The 19238-nt window shown below is 54.2% G+C and overlaps 1 protein-coding gene and 1 long non-coding RNA gene across 4 annotated transcripts in view; one reads left to right on the top strand and one right to left on the bottom strand.

Moving 5' to 3' along the window:
- Positions 1 to 11636: 11636 nt before the first annotated feature.
- Positions 11637 to 16675, bottom strand: LOC116667230. Its single transcript, XR_004324044.1, has 3 exons — positions 16134 to 16675; positions 15902 to 16026; positions 11637 to 11772 (listed from the first exon to the last, which is right to left on the bottom strand). It is a non-coding gene; the product is annotated as an uncharacterized LOC116667230 (long non-coding RNA).
- Positions 11772 to 19238, top strand: part of OPN4 (opsin 4) — a 35555-nt gene continuing 28088 nt past the window's right edge. For 2 of the 3 annotated variants that reach the window (XM_032491639.1, XM_032491638.1), the window contains exons 1-6: positions 11772 to 14108; positions 15321 to 15466; positions 16544 to 16677; positions 17026 to 17229; positions 17864 to 18035; positions 18480 to 18644. In XM_032491639.1, the coding sequence (XP_032347530.1) occupies positions 13965 to 14108; positions 15321 to 15466; positions 16544 to 16677; positions 17026 to 17229; positions 17864 to 18035; positions 18480 to 18644 (965 nt within the window). In that variant the 5' untranslated portion in view covers positions 11772 to 13964. The remainder of the gene's footprint in view (positions 14109 to 15320; positions 15467 to 16543; positions 16678 to 17025; positions 17230 to 17863; positions 18036 to 18479; positions 18645 to 19238) is intronic. The other variant, XM_032491640.1, reaches the window with a different exon arrangement.

Genomic DNA, 19238 nt, shown 5'->3' with positions numbered 1-19238 from the left:
CTTTGACTGCCTTTCCCCTTCCCTACTCTGCTCACCCCACTCCCAGGTCTAGCGGAGCCCATCCCATCCTGATACTTCAAATGTGTTCTTGAATTTGAAGTCCCCGAATTTCTGAATCAAAAGCAGCAAGAGGGCCATCTAGGTGGCCATCAAGAGTGCCAAGAAGAGTGTCCCCACTCCTGGGGCTCTATGCAGATGGGCAGGGGCAGGGGCTAGTGGCCGGCAGGGTGGGGTCATGGCCTGCAGAGTGCCGGCTACAGTCCCTCCCCCTTGTAAAGCTTCAGGGGCACAGGCAGGAAGGCTCAGGAAGAGTTCCCTGGGCCTCTCCTGGGTCAACCCCACTCAAACACAGCACTGGTGCATGGTCTGATCGGGAGCCAGTTCTGAACAAAGGACAGTTGAGGCCCAAGACCAGGACAGAGGGGGAGGCAAAAGGGTGGGGAGGGGAGCTGTCCCTCAACAGAATGTGCTCTGGCTGATGTGGCCCTCAGTGAGGCACATACGTGCTCAGATGGGTACCTCCACTCTTCTCAGGGGTGTATGAGGCCCGGTTCTAAGGGGAGGCTTCATCACTCCTGATGCCAGTTTCCTCCTCAAAGCCTAGCTTTGCCCCCACCTCCTGCAGACTTCTGTCTCTGCGTCCTTTGCAGGTGCTGGACCCAGCAGGGAGCTTTGCCGGTGTCATGGAGCTCAGAGGTATCCAAGGCCTTACGCCCAGGCCCCCTTTCTTCCAGCATCTCCAGGAGCACTGACCGGAGGCAGGGGCAGCAAAATCCATGATGGAGAGAAAAGCAGCTCAGCTTCCTTCCATGAGTTTGGAAACAAAATACTCAGGAATCCCCAAACCTGGATTCTTTCTCATAGGGAAACATCACTTCTGTGCAAAAGTCTAAAGATCAGAAACCTGAACCCAAGGAAACTCCAGTTCAGGGCTGGGCTGCTGGGGAGAGGGGTCTGAAGCTCTGATTGTGCTTTTTAATCAGACCCAGGATTTGAGGATGGGGTGGGGGATGATGGCCATTGTGCTTAAAAAAATGTTTAGGTTTTTAGGCTCTGTAAAATCAAATAACATTCTTATTTCAGGTCCCCAAATTAAGGTAGTTTGTTATAATTTGGGCTTTTCCATCCAGCCCAGCCCTGGGTGCTGCTGCTGTGCTGTGTGGAGGGTCCCGACTGCGGAGGGGAGCTGGAGAGGGTGGGAGAGGCCAACCCTCAGAGCAGGGGGCCAGATCCCTGAGCAGGCCCACATCCCGAAATTCCACTTCCAGCGCTGTGGGAAAGCAAGCTTCAAGAGGGACCAAGTCAGTGTTTATGGAGAGACTTCCTGATATGGATTCCAATAGTCAATTAAAACTTCCTCACGGACAGTCTCTCCCTCTAGAACTAACAGAGTGAGCTAGCAAACCAACAACAAAACCCCAGCCTACTACTCAGCCATAAAAAAGAATAAAATAATGCCATTTGCAGCCTCATGGACTGACCTGGAGATAATCATACTAAGTGAAGTAAGTCAAACAGAGAAAGACAAATACCATATGACATTGTTGCAGAAAAAATGTGTTACAGCTCAGTTGTGACAGCAACCTGGATCTGGGCGAGAGACCAAGCAGCACTCGGAGAGTTGGAGAACTCAGGTTTATTACACCACCAGACCCAGAGGAGTTAACACTCCAAGCTCTGGACCCCATCTGTATGTTTACACAGGCTTTTATAGGCTGCCAGTTTACCCTTTGCAACATCATATGCAAACAAGGTATAACAAAAGTTGACTAATTAGGAACAAGCTTTGTAGAAATGGACCAATCAGGAGTGAGAGAAACAACCAATCAGGAGTGAGAGAAATAACCAATCATGAGTGAGCTCCATGCAAATGAGGTACTACAAATGGACCAATCAGATGTGGAATCTTAAAAAAAAAAAAAAGATACAGATGCACAACTTATTTAGAAAACAGAAACAGACTCACAGACATAGAAAACAAACTTATAGTTACCAGAGGGTGAAGAGGGTGGGAGGGGATAAATTGGGAGTTCAGGATTTGCAGATAATAACTACTATACATAAAATAGATAAACAACAAGGTCCTACTGTATAGCACAGGGAACTACATTCAATATCTTGTAATGGCCTATAATGAAAAAGATTTATACAATATATGTATGTATAAATGAACCACTATGCTATACACCAGAAATTAACACATCATTGTAAATCAACTACACTTCAGTTAAAAAAAAAAACATTTTGAGAAGAAAGCGTAGAATACAGGTAGCCTAAAAAAGACCAGAAGTGCCTAAAAAAGACAGTGTGTGCCTCCTCGTCCATTTCTGCCCCCGCCTCTCAGCCTACAGGACATAAAATACACAGTCTCATTATATCTCAGAGCAGAAGTCAAACTGGGCACGCCTAAAGGTGGCAAATGGAACACGTGTATCTAATTTTGCTCTCTCTCCAAAACTTCCATTAAAATCACAGTAAGTGGAATTTTTTTTTTTTTTACTAAGTGGACATTTTTAAAGGCATATTTCCCCAAAGATGTAGAGGAAACCACAATAAAAATCTGGAACCTTGAAGCAGGTGGATGAGTGGAAACCAACTCAGTAGCCTCAAGAAAGCCAAGTCCTAACTTAGCAACGGGAACAACCTGGAACCATCCATAATCATGCATGATCCCCCGAAGGCTTTGCTGTGAGCGGCACCAGGTGCCTCAGGAGAGGTGACGGGGAGGAGGGAGGACTGCAGCACGCTCTTCAGATCTTCAGCGTCCTCCCCACTCTGCACAGCTGCCTCCACATCCCAGCAGACTGGAGGGTCGTCTCTGAAACGGCTGAGAGGGTCTGTGTTGGGGGACGGCCGGCAAAAGTGAGCGTGGGGTTACTGACCCAAACCAGGAGGCGGGTGAACGCTGAGACTGCCCCCTCCCCCGCCAGCCCTCTTCTCCGCCTGGCTGCTCTCTGGAAAACTGGTATCAGGGTCCCCTGACAAACAGCCCAGCCAGACATCCCCGTGAAGAGGCGGGGTGGGGGGACTCACCCAGCCTCTGGCCCCACAGAGGAGGAACACCAGCACACCCCCTGCAAACACTGAGGCCGGCTGGGGACCAGGGGGCCGGAGCGTCAGTGTGGATCCCTCTGAGGTGGCTTTAGAGGACAGTGGAGCAGCTCTGTGACACCCTTTCTAGAATATGGGGTCCCTTAAGCCTCTTGATCGGCTTTGAGGCTTTAACAACAGGAGAAGTCTCTTTCCACATCCTTCTGAGTAAGAGTCAGCAGTGTAAGCCTTTTATTTATAAATATGGAGGTAAATAGCAGGAAAAAAATGCTAAAGGGTTGAAAATGGTTGCATCCAGGAAGTGGAACTGGGGGAGCAGCGGGGATTGGACTGGGCACTATTTTTTGCATCAGCCTTTCAGTACGACTTCATTTTTAAAGGAGGTGCTGGTATCAGTTAGATCACACAAATAAAAGCTACAAAACAAGTCTAGGAATTCCCTTCCCTGGCAGGTCCTCGAGGATTTATGGGGCGGGGGTGACGGAGGGGAGACGGCACTCTTCAATCCAAACAAATCCTGGTTACTCACCCCTGCCCACTATTTGCAGGTGCACAGTCTGAGCAGCGACTCAGGGGCAGGGTGGTGGGAGGAGCTGCTTTTCAGCTGGTGTGAAATCGTAGGCTTCCTGGTCCTTGGGGAGAAGCTGTGAAGTTTTTGTTCTCAGAACAAGGATTCCGAGAAGCTTTTAGATGATCAGTGAAAGGCGAGGCTCCTGGTGGAGACCACAGCCTCTCGGAGTGAAAAGAGCAGGGAGGCAGGGCTGGCTGGAGGGTCCGAGCTATGGGGTCGGAGTCCGGGCCTCCATCCCCTTTGGTGGGGGTGACCCAGGCAGTGGAAGCCAGTTCCTACCTCGGCCTCTGTCTCCACTGCCATACTCTGTCCACCCCTCCCCAAAATACCCAGCACCTCCTGTCTCTCCAGTGAGGCGCTGTGCCAAGCGCAGCTCACCTGCTCAGACTCCCTCTCCGGGTGGCGGGGCTGCCACACACTGGGGTCCCCTTGTCTCTGGGCAGCCCAGGCCCCCTGCAGACTCCGCCCGCACAGTGTTGGTCAGCTCTGCCGGCTACAAGGACTGCAGTTTATCTGAGGAGAGGGAGAGGCAGGACCTGCAGCCGCGCACCAGGGCTGGGGGATGGGATGGATAGTGGGGCCTCGAGGCCTGGAAGTTCTGGTCAGACTCCGGCTGGCTTGGCCAGCTCAGGGGACCAGGCAAAGCTGAACAACCGGGCCTGGCGCAGATGGAGTGGGAATGGGTGGTTCTGAAGACTCCCAGGCAGCCCTTGAGGGGACCCAAGAGAGACGGCCTCCAGCCCCTGGAATCACGGCCCCCACCTCCTGGCCTCTGAACACCCCTCGCCTCGTCTTCTACTCCACAGCCTTCAACTTTATGGCGTCGGGGACCCCTCTGGAGTTCTGTGCTGCCTGTGGAGAGAGCCCTTTTCCAGAGTGTTTTCAATGCACAGAATAAAATAGACACCCCACCAGAAACTAACACAACGTTGTAAATCAGCTATATGTCAATTAACAAATAAATAAACAACAACAAAAAAACACAGTTACAAAGGAAACCAATCAGTGAAATATTGTTACCAAAATGTTAAATAATAAATCTGCGATGGAGAATATGTGTGTTTTCTAACAAGTCAGGAATAAGACCGGGTTGGGGCTTCAAGCAGGGCCGTAGTTTTGAAGCAGTGATGAGCAAGACCAGTGCTGCGTCTCGCCTGCAGCGACTCTACCGCCATAGAAAGGGAGCCGCGATCTCCACTGGTGACAAAGTCACGGGTAATACTAATGTGGGGTTTTGTCCACGTTCATAATAACGGGAAATGCTAAACTTCAGCTAGAGGTTAGGGCGAACATCAGTATCTTTTTTTCCTCACCCAAGCTCATGGATGCCCTGAAGTCCACCTGTGGACCCAGGCTGAGAACCCTGCCTCTCCCCCTGGCCCCCACACCTAAAGCTTCTGCTTGTCACGGGCTCCTCTCCTGTGCCCCTCTGCCCCTCAGCCCCTCAGCATCAGGTACTAGACCCCCTCCGCCACCCCTTTCCTCACTTTTCAGGGGCTCTGACAGGCTGGCGGAGGTCTGAATCCAGACCTTGCCCTGAGCGGTTGCAGGCTGGAGAGTTTGCAAAGCAGTGGCAGCAGGGAGAGCAGACGGAGCAGGGAGCCACGGGGACCTGCAGTGGGTGGGAGGAGTGGGACTCACCGCGTGTCCAGGTGTATGCGTGGGTGGCACTGGAGTAAAGGTGTGGGTCAGTGCCCATTACTTTGTGTTCAGCAGCGTTTTTTAGAAGTCCTGGTGCCTAGGCCACACCCCAGGCTAACTGAACCAGAGTCTCTGGGGGTGGCCTGCCGGTGTCATAGTTTGTTAAACTCCCCAGGGACTCCAGTGAACTTTGGGGCCTTGGCGTGGAGGCAGAGGACAGAGCAGTGGGCGGGAAGAGAGAGGAGAGAGGCTCCAGAGGGCGGGCATAAGGACACCTGTGTGCTGACAGGGAGCTTGGCCCAGAGCCTGAACTGGCCCCCAAACAGGGAAGACGGGACAGGAGAGGGGACTGGGGTTCCCTGAAGTTTTCTGCCAAGTTTGAGAACCCTAATGCAGAGGGTGTCAGCCATCACCAGCCCCTAACTTTGGCTGCCAGAAACTGCTAGCAGCTTCTAGAATGAGCTGGTCTTCCAAGAGGAGAGGACGAGCACTCTCCCTACCAGCCCACGGCCCTGCAAATAACTCAGCTCTGCAGCCCCCGAAGGTGGGGACGCTGGGGTCTCTGGACGCTGTGGGGCCAGCCATGCTGGGCTGGAAGCAGCCATTCACGCCAGCTCACTTCCCCTCTCTGGGAAAAAGGCTGAGGCCCGCAGACCTGCCTTACCTCCTGCTGCCCCTCGGCGCCCTCCCAGAGGGTCTGGGTAGGGATCACTCTGCCACCAAATGGCCCATGACAAGAACCGCCTAGACCCCAGAGGGAAAAGGGAAGGCTCGCTAACCCGCCTAAGCCTCAGCAACCAGGTGACTGAGAAGGGGCCAACACTGCTGAAACCTGCTGTGTTCCACACACCATGCCAGGTGCTCCAAGTCTCTTGTCAGATTTAAGCATTGCATCCAACCGGGCTGGCGTTGCTCTCTCCATTTGATTGATAAGAAAGGAGGCCCAGAGGGCAAGAGTCGCCCGAGTTCATGGGGCAGGCCTGGCTGGCCCCAGTGTCCTCTGGGCATGGCGCAGACATTTGTGCTGTGCAGAATTGGCAGCCCCAGGCAAGGCAGCCCCTGCGAGCCTGGGGCCCCGACCCTGGGGGGGGGGGGCAGGTTAGCATGCTCTGCGTACTTTCTTCTGAATGAAGCAGGTTTTAATACCTGACTCTGTGGGTGAGGAACCTGAGTCTCAAAGATGTTCCTTGTCACTTCCTAGATTCTTATTGCAGAGATGGGCAAAGCTGGGCTGATGGGAGAGGGAATTCACAGTGTTCACAGCTTTGGGATTCTGCTGGCAAAGCTGACATGTCACATCAAAAGAGAGGCCAATTCATGGATAAAGAAGATGTGAGATACAGACACACAGACAGACAGACAGACAGACAGACAGACACACACACACACACACACACACACACACACACACACACACACACTGGAATACTACTCAGCCACAAAAAAGAATAAAATAACATCATTTGCAGCCACATGGATGACCTAGAGATTATCAAATGCATGAAGTCAGTGAACTAGAGAAAGACAAATATCATATGATATCACTTACATATGGAGTCTTAAAAAATGGCACAAAAGGACTTGGACTTTCAAAACAGAAACAGACTCACAGACATAGAAAAGAAATTTATGGTTACCAATGGGAAAAGGAGGGGAGGGTTAAATTAGGAGTTTGGGATTAGCAGATACAAAGCACTATGTATAAAATAGATAAACAGCAAGGTCCTACTATATAGAATAGCTTGTAATAACCTATAATGAAAAAGAACATGAACAAGAACATATGTATGTATAACTGAATCACAGTGCTGTGCTCCAGAAACAAAACACTGTAAATCAACTGTACTTCAATTTTAAAAAAAGACAAAGACAAATCAAATGCAAGATTCAGAAATCTCCCACTGCCACTCGTGCAACGCTCAGATAAACGAGGGCTTGTGGGGTGGTCCCTGGGAAGAGACCCACACATACATCATACGCCAGAATTGTTCCTCACTGAGAACACCTCTGTGTTTCGTGTAGATTTCCATCCTGCCCCGTGTATCTTCATACCTGTGTTCTCTGGGCAGCCAGAAATCGCTCTGGGTTGTCATAAATCAAAGTGGGTATCTTCTTCCACCCTAAATTTCATTTTTTAAAATCCAGTAGCAAGTTCTCGCTTTTGCTGGGCTGCTGGATATGCCCAAGGGATGTGAAATCCGGACCACCCACTTGATGGGTGTTTTTACACCCACATGCCCCTCTGGATACGTAATTAGTTCTCTAGTTAAAAGTTCGTTCTTTTGGCTAAAGCTCTAAACTGTTCTTAGAAGCAGTGATCAGTACATATATGTAAACTGAAAAAAATGTGCAGTATGCTGTATGTATGTGTTTGCATGCAATATACTGTATATGTGTCATCAAATTGTAACAATGCTACCTAATATAACTGAAAAATAGGGGGAATAAAAGTTCGTTCTTTCGGCCTTACTCATGTTTTCCTTGACTTTCTGTTTCCAAGTCCTCCCTTGCACCTGTTAACCGGTCCTGACTCCCCCAACAGAAGCCTCCAGCTAATGGGGGCTGGGGGGCTTTCTGAGGGGTGACTGTATTGTCTCCCTCCTAATTACACAGCAAGCTTGCCTGGGGCAGCCTCATGACTACACTCTGCTGTAGTTTGCTGAATGCATGGTGGCGTTCGGATGAGTATGAAGTTGGAAACCCACGGACTGGACTCACTGAGACAACACACATGGACCAGGCAGGGGGGACACCTCTGAGTGCCCCGGGTCAGGACCCCAGGCCAGGAATGTGGACACCAAGAGGTGTCAAGCCCAGGAGCCACCACGGTGCTCCTGTGGGAACAGGAAACTGTCCCCCGTGCTGCGCAGACTCTGCCCCCAGCTCTCCCCACCCCACCTCCCGCACTTTGGTAGCACACGCTGCGCAGGAGGGAAACTGGGGGGGGGGGGCACCCCAGAAGGGGAGTAAGGGAGGAAAGAGCAACAGAGAGAGAGGTTGGCCACAGAGACATTAACAGGGCCACTGGGCCACCCCGCTGGCTCTGGGAGGGCAGATGCACACTGGTCGGGGGAGGAAGGGGTGCATGGATGGAACTTCTAAGCCCAGAGCAGGTAAGAGGGCAGAGGTATGCCTGCTGCTGTATGGCACAGACAGCAGGAAAGCAAGGGTTTTCTGAGTTTCTGCGTTTATGGCCCCTCCTTCAGCCATGGGAAGGAGGGAGGGCTCTGTCCTGACAGGGTTTGCCTGCAACCCAGCAGGTTCCAGGTGAGGGAGGGCCCAGGTGAGCTGCTGGCCAGGTGCCTATAGGAACATGTTCATTGAGACATTTAATATTCTCCTGGCAAATCACCAGGGAGTTTCCCAGGAGTCTCTGAGTAACCAGATAGCCCTTGCCAGCCCCGGGATGAGGAAACTGATCCCCAGGAGCAGACAGGATGGGAGTGGCATGGGAATGCCATTACAGTGCAGCTTGCTAGGCCAGGCCAGGCTGGAGGGCAGGAAGACCTGCCTCCCCAGACCCTGGGTGCTGCGGCCAGAACTACAGAAATGCAGGGACCACGGGCTTTCCTTCCAATGGCTTTCAGGACTTCTCTACAAAGGACAGGAATTCTGGGGCTCAGAACACCCGTAAGCAAAGTCGCCAACAGGGGCCTGTGGACAGTGTCCATGATGCTGGTTGAGGCCAGTCCCCCAACAAGTGTGGTTTTGTGCCTGCTGAGGGCCCCCTGCTGAGATGCTTCTAACTCCTGCCTGATCTAACATCAAACATCCACCCTACCGCCCTGGCCCCCCAGCTGTGCAGACACCCAGGCTTCCTTTCTTCTTTTTCTGTATATATATATTTTATTGACGTATAGTCAGTTTACAACGTTGTGTCAATTTCTGGTGTACAGCGCAATGCTTCAGTCATACGTGAACATACATAGATTCGTTTTCATATTCTTTTTCACCACAAGTTACTACAAGGTATTGAATATAGTTCCCTGTGCTCTACAGTATGAACTTGCTTATCTATTTTATATATAGTAGTTAGTATCTGCAAATCTGGAACTCCCTATTTATCCCTTCCCACTCTTTCCCCCCCAGTAACCATAAGTTTGTTTTCTATTTCTGTGAGTCTGTTTCTCTTTTGTGAATAAATTCATTTGTCTTTCTTTTAGATCCACATATAAGTGATAAAATATGGTATTTTTCTTTCTCTTATCTGGCTTCCTTCACTTAGAATGACAATCTTCAGGTCCATCTATGTTGCTGCAAATGACATTATTTTATTCCTTTTTATGGCTGAGTAGTATTCCACTATATAAATATACCACAATTTCTTTATCCAGTCATTTGTCGATGGACATTTAGGTTGTTTCCATGTCATGGCTACTGTAAATAGTGCTGCTATGAACATTGGGGTGCGTGTATCTTTTGGAATTAAGGTTCCCTCTAGATATATGCCCAGGAGAGGTATTGCTGGATCATATGGTAAGTCTATTTTTATTTTTCATTTATTTATTTTTTAACTTTTTTTTATTGAGTTATGGTCATTTTACAATATTGTGTCAAATTCCAGTATAGAGCACAATTTTTCAGTTATACATGAACATACATATATTCATTGTCACATTTTTTTTCACTGTGAGCTACCAAGATCTTGTATATATTTCCTTGTGCTATACAGTATAATCTTGTTTATCTATTCTGCATATGCCTGTCAGTATCTACAAATTTTGAACTCCCAGTCTATCCCTTCCCACCCCACCCACTTGGAAACCACAAGTCTGTATTCTATGTCTATTAGTCTATTTCTGTTTTGTGTTTATGTTCTTTTTTTTTTTTTTTTTAGATTCCACATATGAGCAATCTCATATGGTATTTTCCTTTCTCTTCCTGGCTTACTTCACTTAAAATGACATTCTCCAGGAACATCCATGTTGCTGCAAATGGTGTTATGTTGTTGGTTTTTATGGCTGAATAGTATTACATTGTATAAGTATACCACATCTTCTTTTCCAGTCATCTGTTGATGGACATTTAGGCTGTTTCCATGTCTTGGCTATTGTAAATAGTGCTGCTATGAACATTGGGGTGCAGGTGTCATTTTGAAGTAGGGTTCCTTCTGGATATATGCCCAGGAGTGGGATTTCTGGGTCATATGGTAAGTCTATTCCTAGTCTTTTGAGGAATCTCCATACTGTTTTCCACAGTGGCTGCACCAAACTACATTCCCTCTAACAGTGCAGGAGGGTTCCCTTTTCTCCATACCCTCTCCAGGATTTGTCATTTGAGATACTCAGGCTTTCTATGCCGGCCCAGGGCAGCTCTCAGCCCTTCCCCTTTCCATGCCCCTGGTGCTCCCCCATGGGAGGGGCCTCAAAAGCTTTTCCCACCTCCAGCCACACCAGCAAAGCGTGAAGAGCTGGCCGTGAGTCAGTGCGGAGCTGTGGGCGAGGGCTCCAGGTACCGCAGCGCATACTTAGCTGCTTCAGAGCTCCCTGGTGCGGCAAGTGGGATGGTGGGGGGTGAGTGTGATTGCTCATAAAGTCCCAGGTCAGGCTGAGCAGAGGGTGGCTCAGGCTGGTCCAGGGGGACCCTGGAGACGGGCCAGGCAGAGAGCTGGCACCACTGCCCACACACAAGCAGCCCCTGGGGTGGGGTGAGAAAATAAAAAAGCAAGAACATCCACAGGTGAACTGGGAGGGCTGACCTCCCAGCCGACAGTGGGAGAGGAGGGGACCCACACTCTGCTGGCTACGGGGGCCGGTGGGGGCGGCATGGAGGCATAATGCACATGGGCTCCAGGACCCCTCCCTGCTCTGCTCTCTCAAGCCCCACTCCCTCTGGCTTCCAGGCAGGTCTGGCCATTGCGAGGCTCCTGAGAAGGACAGGAGACCAGAGGGGAGAGTGGTGGGCAGTCTCACCTCAAATTCTGCTCATCACAGTGCCTCTGCTGGTGACCACGTCCCCCCCAAGGCTCCAGCTCTCTCTGCCTCTCCCTGTTGGACAGCCCCAGCCCCTGGAATCCCACCTTCCACCTCTTGTCCTCCCAGCCTCGGGTATGGCAGTGCGTCCTACTGTGGCTGATTTCTGGATGCCTCAGTGTCCCCTCAGATCGCCTTCCACCACTTGTGACCAGTCCCTAAGCCCTCTAGAAGGTCTAGATCAGCATCTTTCCCTCTGAATGTGTGACGGATCACCTGATTCGATAGGTCTTGAGTGTTTCTAACAAGCTCCAGGTGAGAGTGATGCGGTCAGCCCTTGGACCACACTTTGAGAATCGAGGACCAGGGAGATCTTTACTTTCCTGAAACAATATGCCAGGCACTCTGCTGGGCAGTAGGTCACCACAGTGAAACAAACAGACCTGCTTGCAGTCCAGAGAGGGTGACAGACCCAATCAGATGATCATCACTGTAATTGATACCATTGGTTGGTAAGTGCTCCAAGGGATGGACAGGAGGCTGTGAACATTGGGTCCTCAGGATGGCTTCCTCGACACCGTGATGAGGCAGTTTGAGCTGAAACCCAGAGAAGGGGCAGGGGAAGGTTTCAGGGCAGTACCTGAGCAGGGGCTGGGTGACCACAGAACGGTGTGTCATCTGTGGCCTGAGAGGAGGCCAGCCTGGCCAGAGCGCAGTGAGGACTCCCCCGTGAGTGGGCCAGAAGCTCAGGTCACCAGACACTGAGCTGGCCCCTCCTCCCCCACCAGGAGGGTCTGCACCTGGGCTTGACTCTCCCTGCCGCGATCAGACCTCCCCTTCCCCCACAGCCTGACTCCAGCTTCCAGAAAGGTCTCCAGGTGCTGGCAGCTGGCACTCTAAGACACCTCCCTGCTCTGCTGGCAGCCACACCCAGACTGCCTGGCGCCGAGCCTGGCTGCTCTTCCCTGATACAAGGTCGTCGTGGCTGCATTAACACAGGGGCAGCAGCAGGGGGTGCAGGTCCATGCCCAGGCACACAGTCCGCTGCAGGGGCCGCCTGGCCCGTGCACACAGACACACAGCGGGGGACACGTGCCTCTTCCTGTTCACCTTCAGTGGTTTAGTTTCCGCTACAAAACCCACTTCGTATCTCTGGGTGATATTGTAGTGTTTGCCTTCACCCTCTTGCCACATTTGGGCCTTGTCGATAAACGGAAGCCATCGAAGGGTTAACCATGACAGAGTCTGGGTTTCCAAAAGCTTTGCCTTTCAGGTGCGTCTTGAAGAATGGCTGACAGAGTCGGGCAGCAGAAAGGGGGAAACCACGGAGGGAGGAGTCGCGTGCGGGCATGGCAGCGCGGCTATCAGCTCAGGGGTCCCTTGGGCCACAGAAGCACCAGGGGCCAGCGGCTGTCACTGAGCGCTGAGACCAGCCTGCTCTCAGCACTGGGAGAGGAAGTCTGCCAGGCCGGCCTCTGAGGGCATGGGCACTGGGAGCTCTTGGAGGACCCCCCAGATCCATTTGTCCCTGCGCCAAGCCTCTTCCCCAGCCCCACACCACCCACCCAGTGAGCCTCTAAGCCAGAGACCCACCACGGAAGGGCCTCGGGAGGACGCGGGGCTGAGCTGAGAGCTGCTTTGGTGCCTGTTGGGAAGCGCGCTCCCCGCTCTGAGTGCGGGTGCTCCCACCCCAGCCCAAACCTGGGGCTCTCGCGGAGCTGTTGAAGACTCAGGGACTGTGGAGGAGGAGATGGCATCTGTCTCCACTCCAGGGCTCCTCAAATCTCAGCACAGTGCCTCAGGACACGGCACCCACATGGGACGTTCCTGGAAGCTGAGCAGACCCCCTGGAAAGGGCGACGTGCACAGCCTCCATCCTCGCCAGCTCCAAGGCTCTGCCTTCTGCTCCCACTGCCTCCTCCAAGAGGCAGGTGTGGACTGGGGTCCCCTCCGCCTCTGACACTTCCCTCAGTCGAGGCCTGCAGCCCTGGGTGAGCTCCCAGGTTTCTACCAGCTTTGTGGAGGTTTTTTTGATTTTTTTTTTTATCTTTATACGTCAATGAAAAAGTTTATTATCAAACAACAAAGAAATGCTTCGTGATCTGATCTCCCCCTGATTGTTCTCTGTCCTGGGGCATCCACTGAGCTCCATTTCTGACACGGGTAACCCATCCTGGTGGTGGGATGGTTGTGAAGATGTGACGGGTCACGTGAGCAGACATGAGGGGCAGGTGCCCTGTGAAAAGGCTGAGGCTGGGCTCCGCAGACAGCCCTGGGGGTCCTGGGGGCAGGAGAAGTCTTCCTGAGGAGCTCATGGAAGGAGAGCCTGGCCAGAGGGGAGGACAAAGGCGAGGAGCCAGAGCCCGGCAGTCTCCCCTGAAATACACACGGACACACACTCTCATACTCACTCGCACGGACACACACACACACACATTCACACATGCGTGCTGCCATCGTCAGGGACCTGTGTCTGAGGGAGCTGGGGGCACCGAGTGACGGGGCATGTGCACTCCCAGCTCTGCTACTTAAAGGTGGGGACGGACCCTGTGACTGTGAGTCGCCATAACTGTGACACTCTCCTGTGTGCGTCACTGGACACAGAGCAGCACCAACCGCAAGAACAGCTTTGGACTGGGTCCACGCGGGACACAGGAGCAGGCAACCGGCAGACCAGGCAGGGGTGCTGAGGATGGAGGCAAGCTGGGAGACTGGACACAGCTAACGTCCTGAGCCCTCCGTGCCCTTGATTTCTCTGTGGGCTTGAGAAAGGACCCCCCCACCTCAGGATGAACCCTCCTTCGGGGCCGAGAGTCCCGCCGGGCCCAGCCCAGGAGCCCAGCTGCATGGCCACCCCAGCCTCCCCCAGCAGGTGGGACAGCTCCCGGAGCAGTGCCTCCAGCCTGGACCACCCTCCGCCCATCAGCCCCACGGTAAGCCTGGGGCCAGGGTGTGCGTGCAGAGCCTTCCCTCCCCAGCCCTGGTGCCCTTCCTGGGGACACACAGGGGCTTTGACAGGGAAATAGAAAAGACCCAAGCTGTGCTGTGGGACCCTGGGCATGTTGCTGGACCTCGCTGAGCCTGTCCTACACAGAGAGGCCAGTAGAGGAGATTGTGGCAAGTTTTCCTTCCCTGCGGAGAGCATTCAAGGAACAGAAGGGCCAACCTTGTGGGACAAGGGGCTAGAGTGGGCCAGGCCTGCCCTTGGCTGCATCCACTTCTAAGGGCGGTAGGATGCCCCCCGAAGCCTTCCAGAGAGGAAGGCATACCCGGGGCCTCTGGATTTGTCCCAGCCCAGAGTGAGGTGTTGCATGCCTTCTGCTGCCTCCAGCATTCTAGCCAGGGCCCACCATTAACTGGAGAGGGATGATGGTACCCTCAGGACTATGGGATGCTGGCCTAGGTTCTGGACAGGATGGGAAGCTCCAGGAGCTGTAGGAGCCAGGGCAGGACAGAAATTAAACCACTCGCTTCCCTGGAAAGGAGCTGGGAGGGGAGAGGTCTTTAAAGCCCTCTGTACTGGCCTCATAGGATTGTGACCTCCCTGCAGTGACCCGGGAGTCCTGAGTTTCCTTTTTAGAGGATCATTCTTTCCCTCAGTCTCACGCCAGGCATCGAGGTCAGCCCTGCAGTTATGTAGCCGGGGGAAGACAACCTCCTTCTTTGAAGTCTGGTGGGGTGTGGGACTCCTGAGGGGAGGGGCTCCACCCCACCCCACCTCCCTGGGTTCAAGGGGACTGGAAGACCACTGCTGACTGTCTCGGGCAATTGGGAAGGGGCACATAGAGAAGAGAGGAGCCCACCCATGAAATGGCTCTGCCTTCTCCCTAAGGAGAAATAGAGTCACTCCAGCCACGTCCCTGCTAGCCAAACATGTGTCTGTCCATCCCACCAACCTCCAGCAGGTGATCTGAGCACATTCCTGGAAGCCTCTGGGCCATAGTATAGGAGCTTGGCTTGGCTTTAGGGAGATCTGTGTTTACCCTGCAGCTCAGCCACTGTGTGGGCAAGTGTCTTTGCCACTCTGAGCCCACCCACTGGGGCGGTTTCTTACCTGCTCTCCTGGGAACCCTAACCCTCCCTTCTTAGGACTATCTGAAGGTGACAGGGTCACGTGACGTCCTTGTTTCTCTGTCTCTCCACAGGCCGCCAGGGCTCAGGCTGCTGCCTGGGTCCCCTTCCCCACGGTCGATGTTCCAGACCACGCCCACTACACCCTGGGCACTGTGATCCTGCTGGTGGGGCTCACGGGGATGCTGGGCAATCTGACGGTCATCTATACCTTCTGCAGGTGTCTGGTCGGCAGGGTGGGGCCTGGGCACTGAGGGCAGCCAGCCATGCAGAGACAGGGCAGAATGCAGGGCGGGAATGCTAGTGCCAGTTCTGCCAGGGCACAGTTGAGCCTGGGCGGGGAGGCCAGGGCCAGTGGCCTCAGGCTCAGGACTCAGGCCTCTATCTGCAAACCCAGGGAAGGGGCCAAAAAGTAGTCCAGGGAAGCTTGAGTGGCACATGCCATCTGGGCCCCAGGCACGCCCTCTGTGTAGGGCGAGTGTCCCAACGACACACGTCTCTGCATATTCTGCCCTGCTCTCAGCTCCCCTCCACCATCACCTACCCCAGTGGGCAACCTCCCTCTGCCTCAAAGAGCAGCCCTGGTGCCAGGGTCCTGAGTCCTCAAGCCCTTCAGCAACCAGCCCTGGTCACCAACCCCGGCTTCCTTCCTTACCTGCCCCATCCGCATGCTGAATGGCTGAGACAGGCAGGTGGAGAAGCGAGCCCCTGGGTCCGCCACCTATTAGCTGAAATGCCTTTGGGCAAGTTACTGATCCTCTATGAGCCCACTTTTCTTGTCTGCAAAATGGAGATGTGATTTACTTCCTGGAGTCAATGTGATGATTAAGTAAGTTTGTGTGAGTGCGGTGCCCAGCAAATGAGTGAATCATGGCTGTGCCACTTACTGAGTCTTGTGATCTGGCACAAGACACTTCACGGGTGGGAGCCTCAGTGTTCTTATCTGGAAAATGGAGGAGGGGCAGGGTAGATGTGAAGACTGGATGATTACAGGAGATGAGGTTTGTGGAAGTACCTGGCCCATAGGGCACAATTGTCAGCTCCTCTCCCCTTTGCCAGCCCCGAGGGTGAGGACTGCAGAGACACTGAGAGGAGGGGGACAAGGGAGGCAAGAGTTGCTGTCTTGAGGGGTCTCCCCTCTCAGCCCACACTACCAGGCTCCAGCGCTGTTTGGCTGGTACTTGCTGAGCAGTGGGATGGGTCTGTGGTCCAGCAGCTCTTGCTTGTGTGCGCACGCGTGCGTGTGCACTTGTATTTGAGGCAGAAGAGCCTCCTGACAACTTCTGACCCCTCACAGGAGCAGAGGCCTCAGGACACCTGCCAACATCTTCATTATCAACCTCGCAGTCAGCGACTTCCTCATGTCCTTCACCCAGGCCCCCGTCTTCTTCGCCAGCAGCCTCTATAAGCAGTGGCTCTTTGGGGAAGCAGGTAGACACTCAGGGCGCCCTTTGGCTGGAGGGAGGAGGAGGGTTGGGGCAGGGGATGTCCACAGTGGCGGGGAGCCCAGGTGAGAAGGTGATTTGCTCTACCTGGGCAAAGAGTGGGCAGCCACGCCCAATCTCATGAGTCAGCAGAGGGAAGACTCCACTTCCACTCCTGAGGCTTCCGCCAGCCTCTGGCCGACGTGGCGAGCGGGCAGGGCAGACAGGAGCTCAGGCTTACTTTCCCTGAGAGGTGAGGGCAGGAGCTGAGCAAAGCCATCCCCAGACCCTCCCTCCCCTGGGGTATCTGATGGGCTCCCTGCCAAGGACTGAGGTCAGGGAGCTGTGCCCACAGGCTGTGAATTCTATGCCTTCTGTGGGGCTCTCTTTGGCATCACCTCCATGATTACCCTGACGGCCATCGCCCTGGACCGCTACCTGGTGATCACGCGCCCACTGGCCACCGTCGGGATGGTGTCCAAGAGGCGGGCGGCGCTTGTCCTGCTGGGCGTCTGGCTCTATGCCCTGGCTTGGAGTCTGCCACCCTTCTTTGGCTGGAGTAAGTGGGCTCAGGGAATCAGGGGGAAGGAAGGTAGGCTGGGAGGGGCGCGTTCAAGGGGCAAGTAGGTGGACTTGGGTCAACCAACTGGCAGGGGGGCCAAGGGACTGTCCAAGCCTCCAAGCAAATGGATATTCAGGGGGCACAACTGTCAGCAGGGGGAAGCGTGGCTGTATTATCAGCGGTCAGTCCCATCCCCTAATACCGAGGGGAAGACCACGTGGTTCCTGGCCGGTGGGGACACGTGCGTCTGATGGGGAGTTTGCATTGAGTCAGACAGGCAGGGGTTGGGGTGTGGGGCCTCAGCACGTAGGAGGGTTAGCCACAAGGCATCTACCTGTCTGGGGCAGGACCGGGAGGCTCGCTGAATTCTGCGGGAGTAAGAGCCTGGGGCTGCAGTGAGGTCTTTCTCCCTAACTGGCAAGACTGGGCAGCAGTGGACTTTGCCAGCTGTCTCCTGCTAGAACCAGCCTGGAAAACTCTGCTCCACGTGCCTTGGCTTCCTCACTCCACTGAGCAGGGCTGGGGCCGGGGCCAGTGTTTGAGACTCAGACCCCACATCCAAAGCCTCTGCTGGATGAGGAGCCCGAGCCAGCGCTGCCCTGAAGGCCGAGCACCCGCCCCTGGTTCCCAGGTGCCTACGTGCCCGAGGGGCTGCTGACCTCTTGCTCCTGGGACTACATGAGCTTCACGCCGTCAGTGCGCGCCTACACCATGCTGCTCTTCTGCTTCGTGTTCTTCCTGCCCCTGCTCGTCATCGTCTACTGCTACATCTTCATCTTCAAGGCCATCCGGGAGACAGGCCGGTAAGCGCCAGGCATGAAGGAGGGGCTCGGTGCGGGGGGGGGGGCCATGCCCCTTCTTCCGGGCTGCCCGCGGCTCACATCTGTGCCCGCCCCCAGGGCGCTCCCGGCCCCAGGTGGGCAAAGACCAGCTGAGCACATGTGCTTGGCAGGGGAGGTGCCTACAGACCAGGACAGCCCTGCAGCTTAGAGAAGTCTCAGGAGACAGGGTCTTCTGAAGCGGGGGCCGTTAGGCTTGGTCAAGGGATCTGGGGGGCAGAGAAGACACCACAGGCAGAATCACTGGGAGGCAGCTTAGGCTGGATGTAATGGAGAACTTTCTGGGAGTCAGGGCTGCCTGCACTGAAAGGGATGGCTAGGTCCAAGAAGGCTCTCTGACTGTAGCCATGACCCTGGCAGTCACTGCAACCCAAATGCGGTCAGACCCAGACTCTGCACGCTTCCTAGATCTCTCCAGACATTCAGGGCCTGCGAGGGCAGCGGTGAGTGCCCCCGGCAACGGCAGCGGCTGCAAAATGAATGGAAAATGGCCAAGATCGAGCTGCTGGTCATCCTTCTCTTTGTGCTCTCCTGGGCCCCCTACTCCACTGTGGCCCTGCTGGGCTTTGCTGGGTGAGTGGTGACAAAGGGGCTGGGGCAGAGGTTGAAGGGGTGGAAGAAGGGTGAGGAGACCCTGGGACAGTCTCCCCCGACCCAGCCCAAGCCCAAGCCAGCCATCCTCACACGCTAGGTCCAGCCTCTCAGCCTGTTCTCCACCTGCTGTGAGATGCCCCTCCTGAGCTCCCAGAGGCACTAGGAGACGTGCTGGGGGAGCTCTGGGCCCTGCTGGATTTGGCCTGAGGGCCTGCCTGTGGGGCTGCCAGGTCCGCCAGACCCCTTGGGGATATGCAGCTCTCCCTGAGGTTCTGGTTCCTTCTTCACCTGGCCTGCGGGCACATATCCAGGGGTGCTACTCACCTCCTACCTTAGTCCTGTGGGGCTAGAGTCTGCAGCAGCACGGACGTAGACCAGACTTCAGAAGCACTTTGACACAGTGAGACCTATGAATCCTTGCCAGTGTTTGGGTGTGATGGGCAGTACTCCTCCTTGTGCAAGGATGGCCTGTTCCCTTCTTGGGCTCTCCTGTGAAGTTACTCTCAGAGAGCCAGGGGAGAGGTGGGCCTCAGGGTTGGGGGGCTTGGGAAGAGCTGCACAGAGGGCCAGAGT

This window comes from Camelus ferus, chromosome 11 (genome assembly GCF_009834535.1).
Source record: "Camelus ferus isolate YT-003-E chromosome 11, BCGSAC_Cfer_1.0, whole genome shotgun sequence".
In the NCBI taxonomy this organism is placed as follows: Eukaryota; Metazoa; Chordata; class Mammalia; order Artiodactyla; family Camelidae; genus Camelus; species Camelus ferus.
Note: the sequence above shows the minus strand (reverse complement) of the source record. Positions and strands in the feature narration are given on the sequence as shown.